Source organism: Scleropages formosus, chromosome 19, assembly GCF_900964775.1.
Source record: "Scleropages formosus chromosome 19, fSclFor1.1, whole genome shotgun sequence".
Classification (NCBI taxonomy): Eukaryota; Metazoa; Chordata; class Actinopteri; order Osteoglossiformes; family Osteoglossidae; genus Scleropages; species Scleropages formosus.
In genome coordinates this window covers 17,179,542-17,192,049 of record NC_041824.1, presented here as the reverse complement: position 1 = coordinate 17,192,049, position 12,508 = coordinate 17,179,542, and the positions used below count along the sequence as shown (strand labels likewise).

Genomic DNA, 12,508 nt, shown 5'->3' with positions numbered 1-12,508 from the left:
AAGCGCAGAGAGGTATATAAGAGCTGTGAATGTTTGTTTTTTTTTTTTTTTTTAATGTTTGCGAGCTGGTGACATAACGGCACACCCCCCCGCCCCCCTTCACGATGGACCTTCCGCTGTACACCAGTAGTCCCGCATTAGTGTTTCCTCAGCCCTCCACCAGGTATTGCTGCCATGTGGACCAAAATGTACAGAGTTCCTGTTCCACATTCAAACAAAGGTATTGGTACAAGAACAAAACCTTCAATGAAGGAAAAAAAAAAAAAAAAAGTTAACCTAAATGAGCTTTGTGTGCTAAAATGGTATGAAAATGAAGGTGAGTCATTATTATTATACACCTACAGGTGTCGGTAACTTAAAGTGGGTCCTCAAAGGGGGGGGTGTTCAGTGCTGTCCATTTGGATGCAGTGCAACGGAACCCTAGACTAACCGCGAGTATGAGAATGCAAACTAACACCTGGAAATGGCACGTATTTACAGTACAAAATGTTCATGTAGAAAATTCATCTGAACCGCAACCGTGGCAACCAAACGACACCAGATCTTCAGCTGGAGCGCCTCTGTCATCCCAGCGGCGAAAGCGTACAGGTCCGATCATGTGCATTAAAAAAAAAAATTAAAAAAAAAAAAGGCGTTTGCTCTGTTGACAGTCACTGACTGTTAATTGGTACCGTAGTCCAAGTGCAAGTCGGCCACCCGAGGTGCGAGCGATCCACCGGGCCGGACCGTACCGTACCGAAGAGGCCGAGAGCATCGCTTGCGGCTCACAGACAGCGTGGAATTACATCTCGGGGTTAGCCTACTGAAACGGTTTCATGAGAAACCTCAGAATAATAAAAAATACACTTTGTACGTTGCAGACAGTACAAAAGAAAAGTTTTCATTGGCACAAAAGGAAACCGCAGCAGGATTTGAGTCCCAGTGAAAAACGACGAGGTCCATCAGTAGTTTTACACAGTTGTCCTCCAGTCCTACAGGCTTTTACATTGACATGTCTCCCGTAGGTCTTTAGGCTGATTCAAATGGAGCAGCTTCTATTGATGTTTAGTAACTATGGGTTTGTCTTACAGGAAGCTCTAATTTGGTACTAAGCCCCACCCCCTACCCAAAAACTCCTTCAGCTCCACTCACTAGAGAGCTGTCATTATCCACATCTTTAATTCTTGTGTTTATTCAAAAAACAAAAACTTGTCATTTGTGGTCTCAGCATGAGGTGCACACTCCAGTTGATCCAGTAAAAAAAAGAAAAAAAAAAAAAAAGTGTGTGTGTGTGGGGGGGGGGGGGGGGGGGGTTAGGGTGACAAACAGCTGAAAACTTAACCTTCTGTTCTACCCTGGTGGGAAAACCACACTCTTCAGGGAGTTTGATGAAAACAGGAAGGAAGACTTTCAGCGGTACAAAGCAGGTCTGTGATGAATCTTTGCCGTTTCTTGAGTCCATTCAACCAAGAGACGCGACTCTGTTGCTCCGTTAAACAGCTCAATATTAACAAGGCCGCTTGAGAAGGAGCCACGCTGGGGAATGGGGGTGTGGGGGGTGCTTGGCTGGACGTGACACTCGGGCAACTTCGGCGCTCACTCCGAGGAGACCGTCTGCAGGGACGGAACAGCTGCGAGGGGAGCGGTGAAGCACAAGGGGGTGGGGGCACTGTGGCTGGAACCACAGCTCAAGGAGGATCTGTCAGTTGGGACGGATGTTAAACAGTCCTTTGAAGTCAGCAGTTCCATGAGCTGACCTCAGAAGCAACAATAATAACAACAATAATAATAATAATAATAATAAAGAAGACCCTAATAATAATGTCTAATGATTGTAGTAATTATGCAACAAGGTAATAATTATATCTAAGAGGCTCTTACGCCACACAGCAGTAAACTTAAAACCCGGCGGAGGACATGACGGTCGTCATGGCAAAGGGGTGGTTCGGGTGGCGGGGGAGGGGGATGGGTGGGAGGGAGAGATGGGTGCATCAGAAGGCTTGGCAGTGCTTCATCATCAGTGGTGGGGTACAGAGCCAAGAGCCAAGCGCCGACCCCCCCCCCTCCCCCCAACGTGATCCGCCCACAAGTGCCTGCGGCTTCGGCCTCTCTAAAGGTTCTCGCCCGGCTGGTACTGGGGCTCCGTGGAGGTGAAGTAATCCTCCAGGAAGCCCTGCAGGTACTCGAAGGTGGGCCGCTCCTCGGGCTCTCGGCGCCAGCAGGACAGCATGAGCTCGTGCAGGGACTCGGGGCACTCGGCAGGACAGGGCATGCGGTAGCCCCGCTCCACCTGTTCCAGCACCTCCCTGTTCACCATGCCTGCGAGACAAGACGGGAGCACACCTCAGGAACACACCGGCGCCACGACAGTGAGCCCGGACGCCCGCCGGGGAAACGTTGGCCGTGTCGCCAGATGGATTCGTGGTACCTGGGTACGGCACTCTGCCTTTGGTGGCCAGCTCGGTGAGAAGAACACCGAAAGACCAGACATCAGACTTTATGGTGAAGCGCCCGTAGAGCGCCGCCTCCGGGGCCGTCCACTTGATGGGGAACTTGGCACCTAGGGCGGAGACATGGGGGGGGGGTGGGGGCACGTGAGGGCTTCCTGCTCTCTGGCCTGTGCGCACGGTTCAGGTTCGCCAGAACGCAACGCGCACCTATCTGTATAACGCGAGTCGCAAACCAAAGACGGGACGCTGGCTCTTCACGTTACGAATTTTTGAAGACTGCACTTGTTTTTCCAAATTGTTACCATGGCATTTTCTGTGTTCTTCAATGTCTGTGTTGCAGTGTAACCGCGACCTGCGTTTCTGTCCCCGGAAGACACACGCTGGTAAATGATCACACAACACAAGCGCGAGACCACCGCGACGCCGCTCCCTTTCAGCGTTTACAGCTTGTATCTGATGTTCCCCAGAGATAAGTAATAAGATGACAAACATGACAAAGATGACAAACAGAGAGGGAATGTTTCATTCTGTCACTTTAAAATATTTTTTACTATCACTCAAGTCAAAATATTAAAATCTTTCCCCCCCCCCCCAAACCTTGTCACAACTATACCTGAGGTTTTTATAGCCAAACCCCTAAAAAAAACAAGGTTGCACTGCGCTATTAAACTTACATTTATTCATTTAGCTGATGCTTTTCTCCAAAGCCAGATGTTAATCTGTTTACAGTTATTTACCCATTCATACAGCTGGGTAATTTTACCAGAGCAATTCTGGTTAAGTACCTTGCTCAAGGGTACTACAGCCAGAAGCGAGACTCAAACCTACAACCTTTGGGTCCAAAGGTAGTAGCGCTGACCACTACGCTACCAGCTGCCTGAAATCAAACTTAGACCGAGGCAACAAAACAGGCAACACAAACAAAACTTTGTGACTTGGTGGCGAAAGCGACTGCAGTTATGAACGAAACTGAATTACGAACGGATTTCCTTTCCCAGTTGTGTTCATAAGGTGAGGAGCCAGTGTACTCAGGAAGAAACACACAGGTTAGGAAGGCCTGAAATCAGTCTGAAAACCTAAACCAGAAACATTATTGCTTATAATAAACAGAGGTAGGAGGGTGCCCTTGCGATCAAAGAACCCAAGTTCAAATGCCAACAGTATATGACTTTTTAGCAAGGTACGTACCACAAATTCCTTGAGTATAAATTATCCCAGCTGTGTAAATGGGAACATAATGGTAAGCAGCTTAGCGTACAACCGTAACACTGAAAGTCACCTCAGAGAATTGAATTAACTAAATTAATAATAACAACACTAGTAATAACAAACAAATAAGACTGCTAATTATGCACTAATGTTTTAAAAAAAAATGTAGATACAAACAAAAATGACGGTAAGAATGCAGCATGTTGTGGTTTCACTCCAACTGTCTTAATTTCTCAAGGAGAAAGAACAGATAAAAATCAGAGCTTACATGCGAAAAGACAAAGGTTTCCAAAAAACACGGCCGCTAGACGTGCAAAGATCTGCGTGAAAGGAGCCGGCGGCACCCCCGCCCCCCACCCCCCAGGGGCCTTACCTTGCCTCGCCGTGTACTCGTTGTCTTCAATGAGTCGGGCCAGGCCGAAGTCGGCCACTTTGCACACCAGGTTGTCGCCCACGAGGATGTTGGCCGCCCGGAGGTCCCTGTGCACGTAGTTCATCCTCTCGACGTAGGCCATCCCCGAGGCAATCTGACGACACAAAGCGTGCCGTTACACGCGCTCCTCCAGCAACATGCAGCCGTCCCTAACGGGAGCTTCAAATTATATTTAAACTCCATTCAAATAATCTGGTAGCGTAGTGGTTGGAACCGTTGCCTTTGGAGCCCAAGGTCACAGGTTTGAGACTCACCTCTGGCTGTAGTACCCTTGAGCAAGGTACTTACCATAAATTGCTCCGGTAAAATTACCCAGCTCTATAAATGGGTAAATAACTAAGTAGCTCACCACTGTAAGCTGCTTTGGAAAAAAGCATCAGCTGAATTAATAAATGTATATACTTTAAATTAAACCTGTTCCCAGTGTTACTGGAGCGGTTCTGTTGAGTTTATTCTATGGGGTACCAAAAAAAAAAAAAAGTGGCCTGTGCCTTTTACGGATTTAGGTGCGAATGAGGGTAGAGAAGTATCGTATCGACTAGTCTGTAGGTTTCATCCAGCTAAAAACCATCTTACCCTGAAGTTCCGGGTTGTTCTTGTAAGGCCTGTGTAGATCCATTAGTGATCAACTATAATAATATCATGACTTTTCATTGATATTTAAAGTTTTACTGCATAGTGTCTGTGGCATGGACAGGAAGAGAGAGAGAGTACTATTTGGTTTCCCTTGCTTTGCTTGCAAAATTAAATATTCAAAAAGGTAAAGTCACTGGTTAAAAATCCCGCTTCTTGTTTTTCCATGGTGACGTCAAGCCGTACATCAATACCGTCATCGATACTATTTTGTCTGCCGGTAACTTTTAAAGACTGTCGTGTGCATATTTCAGTTTTTTTTTTTGGTAATCTGTTTTCGTTCCCCTGCCATTTGTTCTGTTTGCGTCTGCATAATGTTTCATTTTGTCCTGCATTTTTACTCTTAGGAATTAAACAAATTTCTTTATATAAAACGGGACAGTAGTTAGTTCATAAGAGAATAAGATGGTAATAACAGAGTACCTTCATACATATTCATTTAGCTCTCGTTTCTCCGAAGTGACTCGCAGCGCTAAGCTCCTTACGGCGATTAACCCATTTATACGGCGGGGGGATTTTACTGGAGCAATTTAGGGTAAATACCTTGCTCGAGGGTACTACAGCTGGAGGTGGGATTCACACCTGTAACCCGTGAGTCCAAAGGCGACAGCTTTAACCACGACGCAACCGGATGGCCTTTACAGAGTCACCTGTAGCTGTTTAACTACGCATTTTCAACAATAGCTTGGTGTGGTAGTGCAGTACCAGTGTGAGAGTGAGAGAGAGAGAGAGAGAGAGAGAGAAGATGCATGCGAGACGGTCACCTGAGAGGCCATGTCCACGAGCTGGGGCAGTCTCAGTACTTTTCCCATCTCCCCCTTGAGAAAGTCCAGCAGGCTCCCTGGTGGGGTCACAGAGGCCACTTGTTGGTTTCCTCGTGAACTCCGTGCACAGACAAGCCGTCGACAGACGCCGCAACCTGACCCGTTTACCGCTTAGCGTCGCGCCCCGCGGGCATTTCGTTAATCTGCGATCCACATCGCTACAGGACACCGATACGTCTGTATTTAGTTTGGGTACGTTTTATTCTGGTGTTTTCGGAGGACCCCCCTATCCCCACCGTAGCGATATTTCCTCGGCGCCGAGCGCGTACTACTTCTCCGATTTCAACCAGCGGCGCGTACGAAGGGCGACGCCATCCCATCGGAACAGCCAGGGCACCTTTAGTGCCACGTGGCGACGCTACAATCGCCGAGAGACTTTTTTTCGGACGCCACCGCCTCGGAGCGCAGCTGCGTCGACTTGCCTTGACCCATGTACTCGGTGACGATGTAGATGGGCTCCTCGGACACCACGGCGTACAGCTGCACCAGCTTCTCGTGCCGCAGCTTCTTCATGACCTGGGCCTCCTGTAGGAAGGCCTCCGGGGACATGGTGCCCGGTTTCAGCGTCTTGATGGCCACCCGCGTCGTTCCGTTCCAGGTTCCTGGGGAGGTTCGGTCACACGCGCATTTCCTTTAGGGCTCTGCGGACGCGTTCACGTGACCGCGCTCCCGCTACCTCCTGAGAACACACTCGGGGACGACCGAAGGCGACTTACCCATCCAGACCTCCCCGAAGCAGCCCTGACCCAGCTTCACGTCAAGCCGCAGGGACTCGCGAGGGATCTCCCAGGCGTCGCGGGCCAAACCCTGGGTCTGGGGCTTCAGCACGGGGCACACGTCCGTGAGGCAGTGGCACAGGCCGTCCGCATGTTCTGAGGAGAGACGACAGCGGCCGGATGACAACGGTCACGCTTGTTAGGACTCGTTTTCAGACAACGGGAGACTCTGTGGAGTCTCAGTACAAATATGCTTTAAAAACGGTTGAAAAGAGTTCTGCATCTCTCACTAGATGTTCATCTCCACTGTCCTTTTAGGCTCCCTAAAAAACTCCACTTATCTACTCGTAAAACAGGCCGCACACGGCCCCCTCAACAGAGGTGTTCTGCATTCCAGAAATTCCACAGGGAAGAAAGGGAACACCAGCAATAATACCTTCTTTATATTTATGTATATGTATAAAAAGTATATAATGGATTATAAATATTTATATATGAATGGAGTAAAGCAATAAAAGACAAATGAACCCCATATGGATATAATACAGAATTATTAAGTAACAACTGAAAGTAAATCTCAGCGATATAAAAAGATAAATGAAGAAATGGTAAAAACGCAGTACAGAGATGGCTAAGGATGTCTGCAATGAAGAGTTGAGCTCCACCAGATGTGGGGGGTGGCAAAGGCTGGCGAACGAGGCTAAAATATATTTTCTCATATTACATGTGCCGAGATGACAGACAAAGCAGGCTGTAAATGTCGAGGGTGTAGACGTGCAGCGAACACTCACTGCGGTAGTGTGCGACCAGTTGCTGCAGGGTGCTGAACTGCGATCGGGATGTGATGTAGAATCCCCCGCTGTCCAGCTTGCGAATTTTGTAGTGCTTCACATTAAGACCTTTCACATTGTCGTAGTCCAGGACAGACAAGCAGTACGCCCCTGCAGGAGGAGGAGTGAAGAACATCATTTGCATTTATCAGTGTGTGTAATCTGTACCCGAGGGGGGCGCGGTGGGTTGGACCGGGTCCTGCTCCCCGGTGGGTCCGGGGTTTCAGTCCCGCTCGGGGTGCCTTGCGACAGACTAGCATCCCGTCCTGGGTGCAGCCCCTCCCCCTCCAGCCTTGCGCCCTGTGTTGCCGGGTTAGGCTCCGGCTCCCTGCGACCCCGTATGGGACAAGCGGTTTCAGACGATGTGTGTGTGTGTGTGTGTGTGTGTGTGTGTGTGTGTGTAATTTGTACCCTGAATTTTGCACCATGAAGCTACGAACTCACACTCACAAGAGATGTCGTTCAAAAACACACATTTCAATTGAAAATATGAGCCTAGCTAACATAGAGCTCCACACAAGGACAACAGCTCTTTCTCCATCTGTAGCTTCTCCTGTGCATCTCAATGGTCTCAGATGAGTCATCGCTTGCAAGCATCTATCAGAAATCTTATTGATGTGTAAAGTCAACATTTATCATAATAAATGATCCTCAGAGCATAAAAGCAAACTGCAAAAAAGATGTTGGAAAGGCAAAGGAAAGCCTTACCTATCAGTTTAGAACTTGAAAAGAAAAAAGCCATTCTCCTGAAAGGCTTCTGAATAAAAGTACGATGGACTTACAGTGATTTACTAATTTGTCATCACTGATACATCAGGAGAAAACGGTTATGAACATTACATTTGATTACAGTAATTACTGATAATAGTAATAATGATGATACTGTATTAATCCCAGTGGGGAAATTCACTCAGGCTGCTACTGTGACGCATGCCTTTTGAGCGTGGGAGGAAACCAGAGCATGAAATCTGCACAAACATGGAGAAGACAAAAACTCCACAGCTGGACTCTCGAACCCAGAATGCAGGAGCTGCGGGGCACTAGCTGCACCACTGTGCTGTGCAAGAACAGCAGAATTTCACACACACACACACACACACACACACACACACACACACACACACACACACACACACACACACACACACACACACACACACACACACACACACACAGTCTGAAGCCGCTCATCCCAAGTGGGGTCGGGGCAAGCCGGAGCTTAACCCGACAACACAAGGCATAAGGCTAGAGGGGAAGGGGAAACACCCAGGACGAGACGCCAGTCCGTCACAATGCACCCGAAGCGGGACTCGAACCCCAGACCCACCAGAGAGCAGGACCCAACCAAACCCGCTGCGTCACCGCACCTCCCATCAGTAGAATTTCTTCCCAATTAAATGAATCAAATTAACATGTTCATTTCAGAAGAATTCACCTTACAAGCACATGCTCAGGAATAAACTATGCTTGGCATACAAGGAAAGCACAACGTTAACTGAGCATATTACCAGTATTACAGTATTAATGCATCAAAACCATGAGCAAGAAACACAGTTGCTGCCATTCTGCCAGCTGCCCAGTTTTCACTACAGAGCCCATCACTGAATGTTGGGAAACATTTCTTTGGGGATTTCAGGTGATTCTATCATGCGAGACCAAAAGTGCTGCTCGCAGGAGATGCACCACCCTTTCTGCTGAGCGACCACTAGCTGATGTTGCGCTCACTCCATCAGAGCAGCGTGAACACACTCAAACGTGAGCTCAGCGGGAAAAGCAGGAGACATCGGTTCTTCGGAACGCGGCCAGGAACGAAACCACTTTCAAACAGGCTTCGTGCCAGAGTCAGTCGGGGTGTGAAATGGGATTTACTTTAGAGCTCGTGCCACGTGAGCGTTACAAGTATTAAAAAAAAAAAGTTGTAAATATTTTTCATATTTTCCCTTTCATATTAAAACGATGGATGAAAGAATGAATTGGTTAGTTAAAGCTTTATTAAATTGCATATCGCCTTGATAAACATGCCTGGAAACCAACAAAGAAAGAAAAAATGGGGCAGCAGGCAGGGTGGCAGATGGAGCCCGTCCTCTTGCAGTCTAAGAGTACTTGGAGCCCTGCTAGGTGCAGTAATCACTGCGCGTCACTAGGGGGCGCCGCACATCCCAGCGAAGAGACGCCGCTCGCCTGCCCGGCCGCCTTCTCCGTCGCCCCTCCTTCCTTTTCGCCGGAACAAAGATACGGCCTGCAGCGATCCAGCCTGGCTAGAGTGACCTACTTCGGCGCGTCTCGTTGAGCCGCCGTCGCTCAGCCGTCCCCCACAGCCCACCGCACCCCCCAGCTACCGTTCGCTCTCTCCATTCAGCGATCTGCCTCTCCCCGCACCATTTATAGCGAACGGCCTCTCTTACCACGGTACAGGGGGTCTTCGGCTTACAGCAGGGTCCTGTTCCGACAACGTTGCTGTAAATCAAAAAGCCCCTAAAGATATATGAACCGCAGGGATATACAGAACAGCGATCGTTAAAGCTACGCTGCATAATAGGACTTTGTTGTATCTTTTCATTCGTTTCACACGTTCATGTTCAATAACACTATGAAGGATAATAATAAAATACATTATTATTAATGTACTGTCACGCCACGCCGTTTTCCCTTACTTTTTAAATCCGTTTCCTTCAGCTTTGCCTTTTTAGGAACCACCAGAACACTCGCTCTTTCTGTTCACAGCCACTGTAAATATAAAAGTAACTTGAAGGGAATTGCAAAGAAAGGGTTTTGTAAACAGTTTGCAGCTCACGGCTGCGCGGATCCCTTCGGACGTTACGACCAAACATCGGGACTCGAAAAAAACACAATAAAGTTGATGCGATGGTGCTGTACGTCACGTGTTTCGTAACTCGAGGACCGCCTTGTACGTCAGCTTCGGCCTGACCACCCCAGCCGTCAGCAGGAAGCCCCGAGTCTACCGCCGGACACCCCTCAGCAGCGCTGCACCGCATCTCAGGATCCGGCTTCCTTCATGCCTCTTCATCTAATGGCACTTGTGCACCCAACGTGCACATCCCAAGCCAAAAAAAAAAAAAAAAAAAAAGAGAAAAATTCCTGGAACCACCCACCCCATCCCATCCCGTCACCGTTCTCTCGGCTGATTTCTTTTGTGGCATAAAACAATAACTCGGCCAGCATCCTGAAGCACTGGATTCACACTTCCCTTGTCATTAGTTATTCATGTTATTAATAATGAGTTATTCACCCATTCACACACAGTGGTGTGTTCACGCGTCACTTGCATCTGCGTTAACCTGGGTGCATTCGTAGCTTCTTCCCTCACTGCCCGCCCACACCCTGCTGGGACCTCCATCGCCGGAATGTGGTAAACTCAGAGATACCGCCACCGGCGGAGTAAAGGGAGCGAGAGGCAGCGGTGCCGCGACAGGGCCGCACTCACCCTTGGTGGTCTCGCTCTCCCTCACCAGGAAGGTCCCGCGCCTGTTCTCCAAACTGAGGAGCAGCCTCTCCGAGTCCCGGCGGGTGATGTTCCCAAAGTACCACCTGAAACAGACGGATAGCGAGGAAGCTGCGGGGGAAACTCAAGGGATGTGCGAGGGCTTGTGTGTTCTAGCCACTCCAGATGTGCGATCTCCAACAAAGCTTTTTCTCCACCTCGGTCGAAACACGAACCCGGGCTCACCGATCTCACCGATCTCATCCGCTGCTGCCACTTACCGCAGACCACGTACGATCGGTAAGATACAGGCGTGAGATGGAAACGGGGGGTGGGGGGGGATTTGTTCATTCCTTCAGTCCTGCCATGTAACCTTGTTCTACTTATCCTTCTTCGGAACTAAGCAGAGTCAAGAAAGCAATTTACTCTTCTGCTTGGATGGAGTCCGAAGGGGCTACGTAGTTGCTGGGAATGTAGCCGCTTTGTCCCGAAGCCAGAGAGCGAGCCAGCCACCAGTCTCCTTCCCTATGAGGAACACAAAGATGCAGAGTGAGTGCGGGCGCCCCCGTACACCTGTCCGCCCAGGAGCCCTGCTGCCGTGCGGTACCCTGTCGCCGCGCAGCGGTCCGGTGCCTCCGGGGACAGGCGTTTGGGTCGGGCTGCCGGGCTTCCCATCGCCGAGTTAAGAGCCGGTGCCGCCGGGAACCCACAATGCATCGAGAGCTGTATCGATTCAGTTTAAGTACCTTCCTCAAGGGTACTACAGTAGGAAGTGGGATTCACACCCGTGCCCTTTGAGCGTAATGCGACATACAACTCTAAGCACTATGCCCCTGCTGGCCCCATACTTTTGCACCAGCTCCTCGGTATCCACGTCACTTTACTGCGGAATCATTAATCGTTCTGTGACAAAGGACTGATGTGTCATAATAATACGTGATATGTACTTTGTCACGGGGATTAAACCCCATGACCGAAGACACAGTGTGGTAAACTCACTCCCGCACACTTCCGACGTTCCAGCAGAAAGTCACGTCAATGAACTCGTGGCCTTCGGATGACCGAGGGGCAGGGAAACGAGGGCGTGAAGCACCAGAAGGGAGACGCTGCCCTGCCGCGATACGACTAAAGGAGACCTCTGGAGCCGTGGCTGCCGGATGCCCGTGAGGAGGAGGAGGAGGAGGAGGAGGAGAAGGAGGAGAAGTTCCAGCGAGACAGCGGCCATGGGGCGGCATGTAAACCCTCTACTATTTTAAGAGCACTGACCCTGTTACCATCAAAGACCCCACAGCGGCAGGGACAGGGATGGTGTGCGGCATCAGACTTACTGGTGGAACTTGTACAACACACACGCACACACACACACGACACATGGAAGTAAAAGAGCAGTTGTACTAACCTGCAGTTCACCTTTCTCCTAAGTGTTTTTACCATGTAGCGTGCAAAGGGGAGAAACAGACAAGGGGGGGGGGGGGGGGGGGATTGAGGGGAAGGGGGTTTAGAAAACACAAACAGCAGGCGTTAGAGCAATGCACATCAGAAGTGAACCCTGAACCCGTGGCGTCCCCCCCCCGCGACCACACGACTTCTTCCCAGTCCCGCAAAACTGGGCTGTTACGGAAGCGATAGCCCACTTTCCGAGTTTATAGCTACGGCTCAACTTTATTTATAGCACGCGTACTCCACCAGAAGGGGGGGGGGAGATCTATTTCTCAGACACTTTGCAGAAGGCACCACAGGGGATACCATGTGGGCACATTTTTAAAGCAGCGCACAGAGGCTGAAAATCCAGCGCGACCACATGCGCGCAATGTACGTGTTACACGTATGTACGGCGGGGGTTTGTGCCACGACAAATATTTCTCGAACCGGGAGCCCTCGATGTTACGCTGCATTTTAGCTGCTGAGGTCACGTCCGTATCGTTTCCAGCACCTCTTAAAAACACCGAGACGGGGTCTAAGAATTTCTCACGAGTGATTCGTGCTTATGAA

The 12,508-nt window shown here is 49.5% G+C and overlaps 1 protein-coding gene across 1 annotated transcript in view; it reads right to left on the bottom strand.

Moving 5' to 3' along the window:
• Positions 1-2,024: 2,024 nt before the first annotated feature.
• The window catches only part of src (v-src avian sarcoma (Schmidt-Ruppin A-2) viral oncogene homolog), a 41,574-nt gene continuing 31,090 nt past the window's right edge, over positions 2,025-12,508 (bottom strand). The window contains exons 4-13 of the mRNA XM_029246228.1: positions 11,916-11,933; positions 10,943-11,041; positions 10,520-10,623; positions 7,036-7,185; positions 6,245-6,400; positions 5,951-6,130; positions 5,469-5,545; positions 4,012-4,165; positions 2,408-2,539; positions 2,025-2,298 (exon numbers count right to left, since the gene is read on the bottom strand). Coding sequence (XP_029102061.1) covers positions 2,090-2,298; positions 2,408-2,539; positions 4,012-4,165; positions 5,469-5,545; positions 5,951-6,130; positions 6,245-6,400; positions 7,036-7,185; positions 10,520-10,623; positions 10,943-11,041; positions 11,916-11,933 — 1,279 coding nt within the window. The 3' untranslated portion in view covers positions 2,025-2,089. The remainder of the gene's footprint in view (positions 2,299-2,407; positions 2,540-4,011; positions 4,166-5,468; positions 5,546-5,950; positions 6,131-6,244; positions 6,401-7,035; positions 7,186-10,519; positions 10,624-10,942; positions 11,042-11,915; positions 11,934-12,508) is intronic.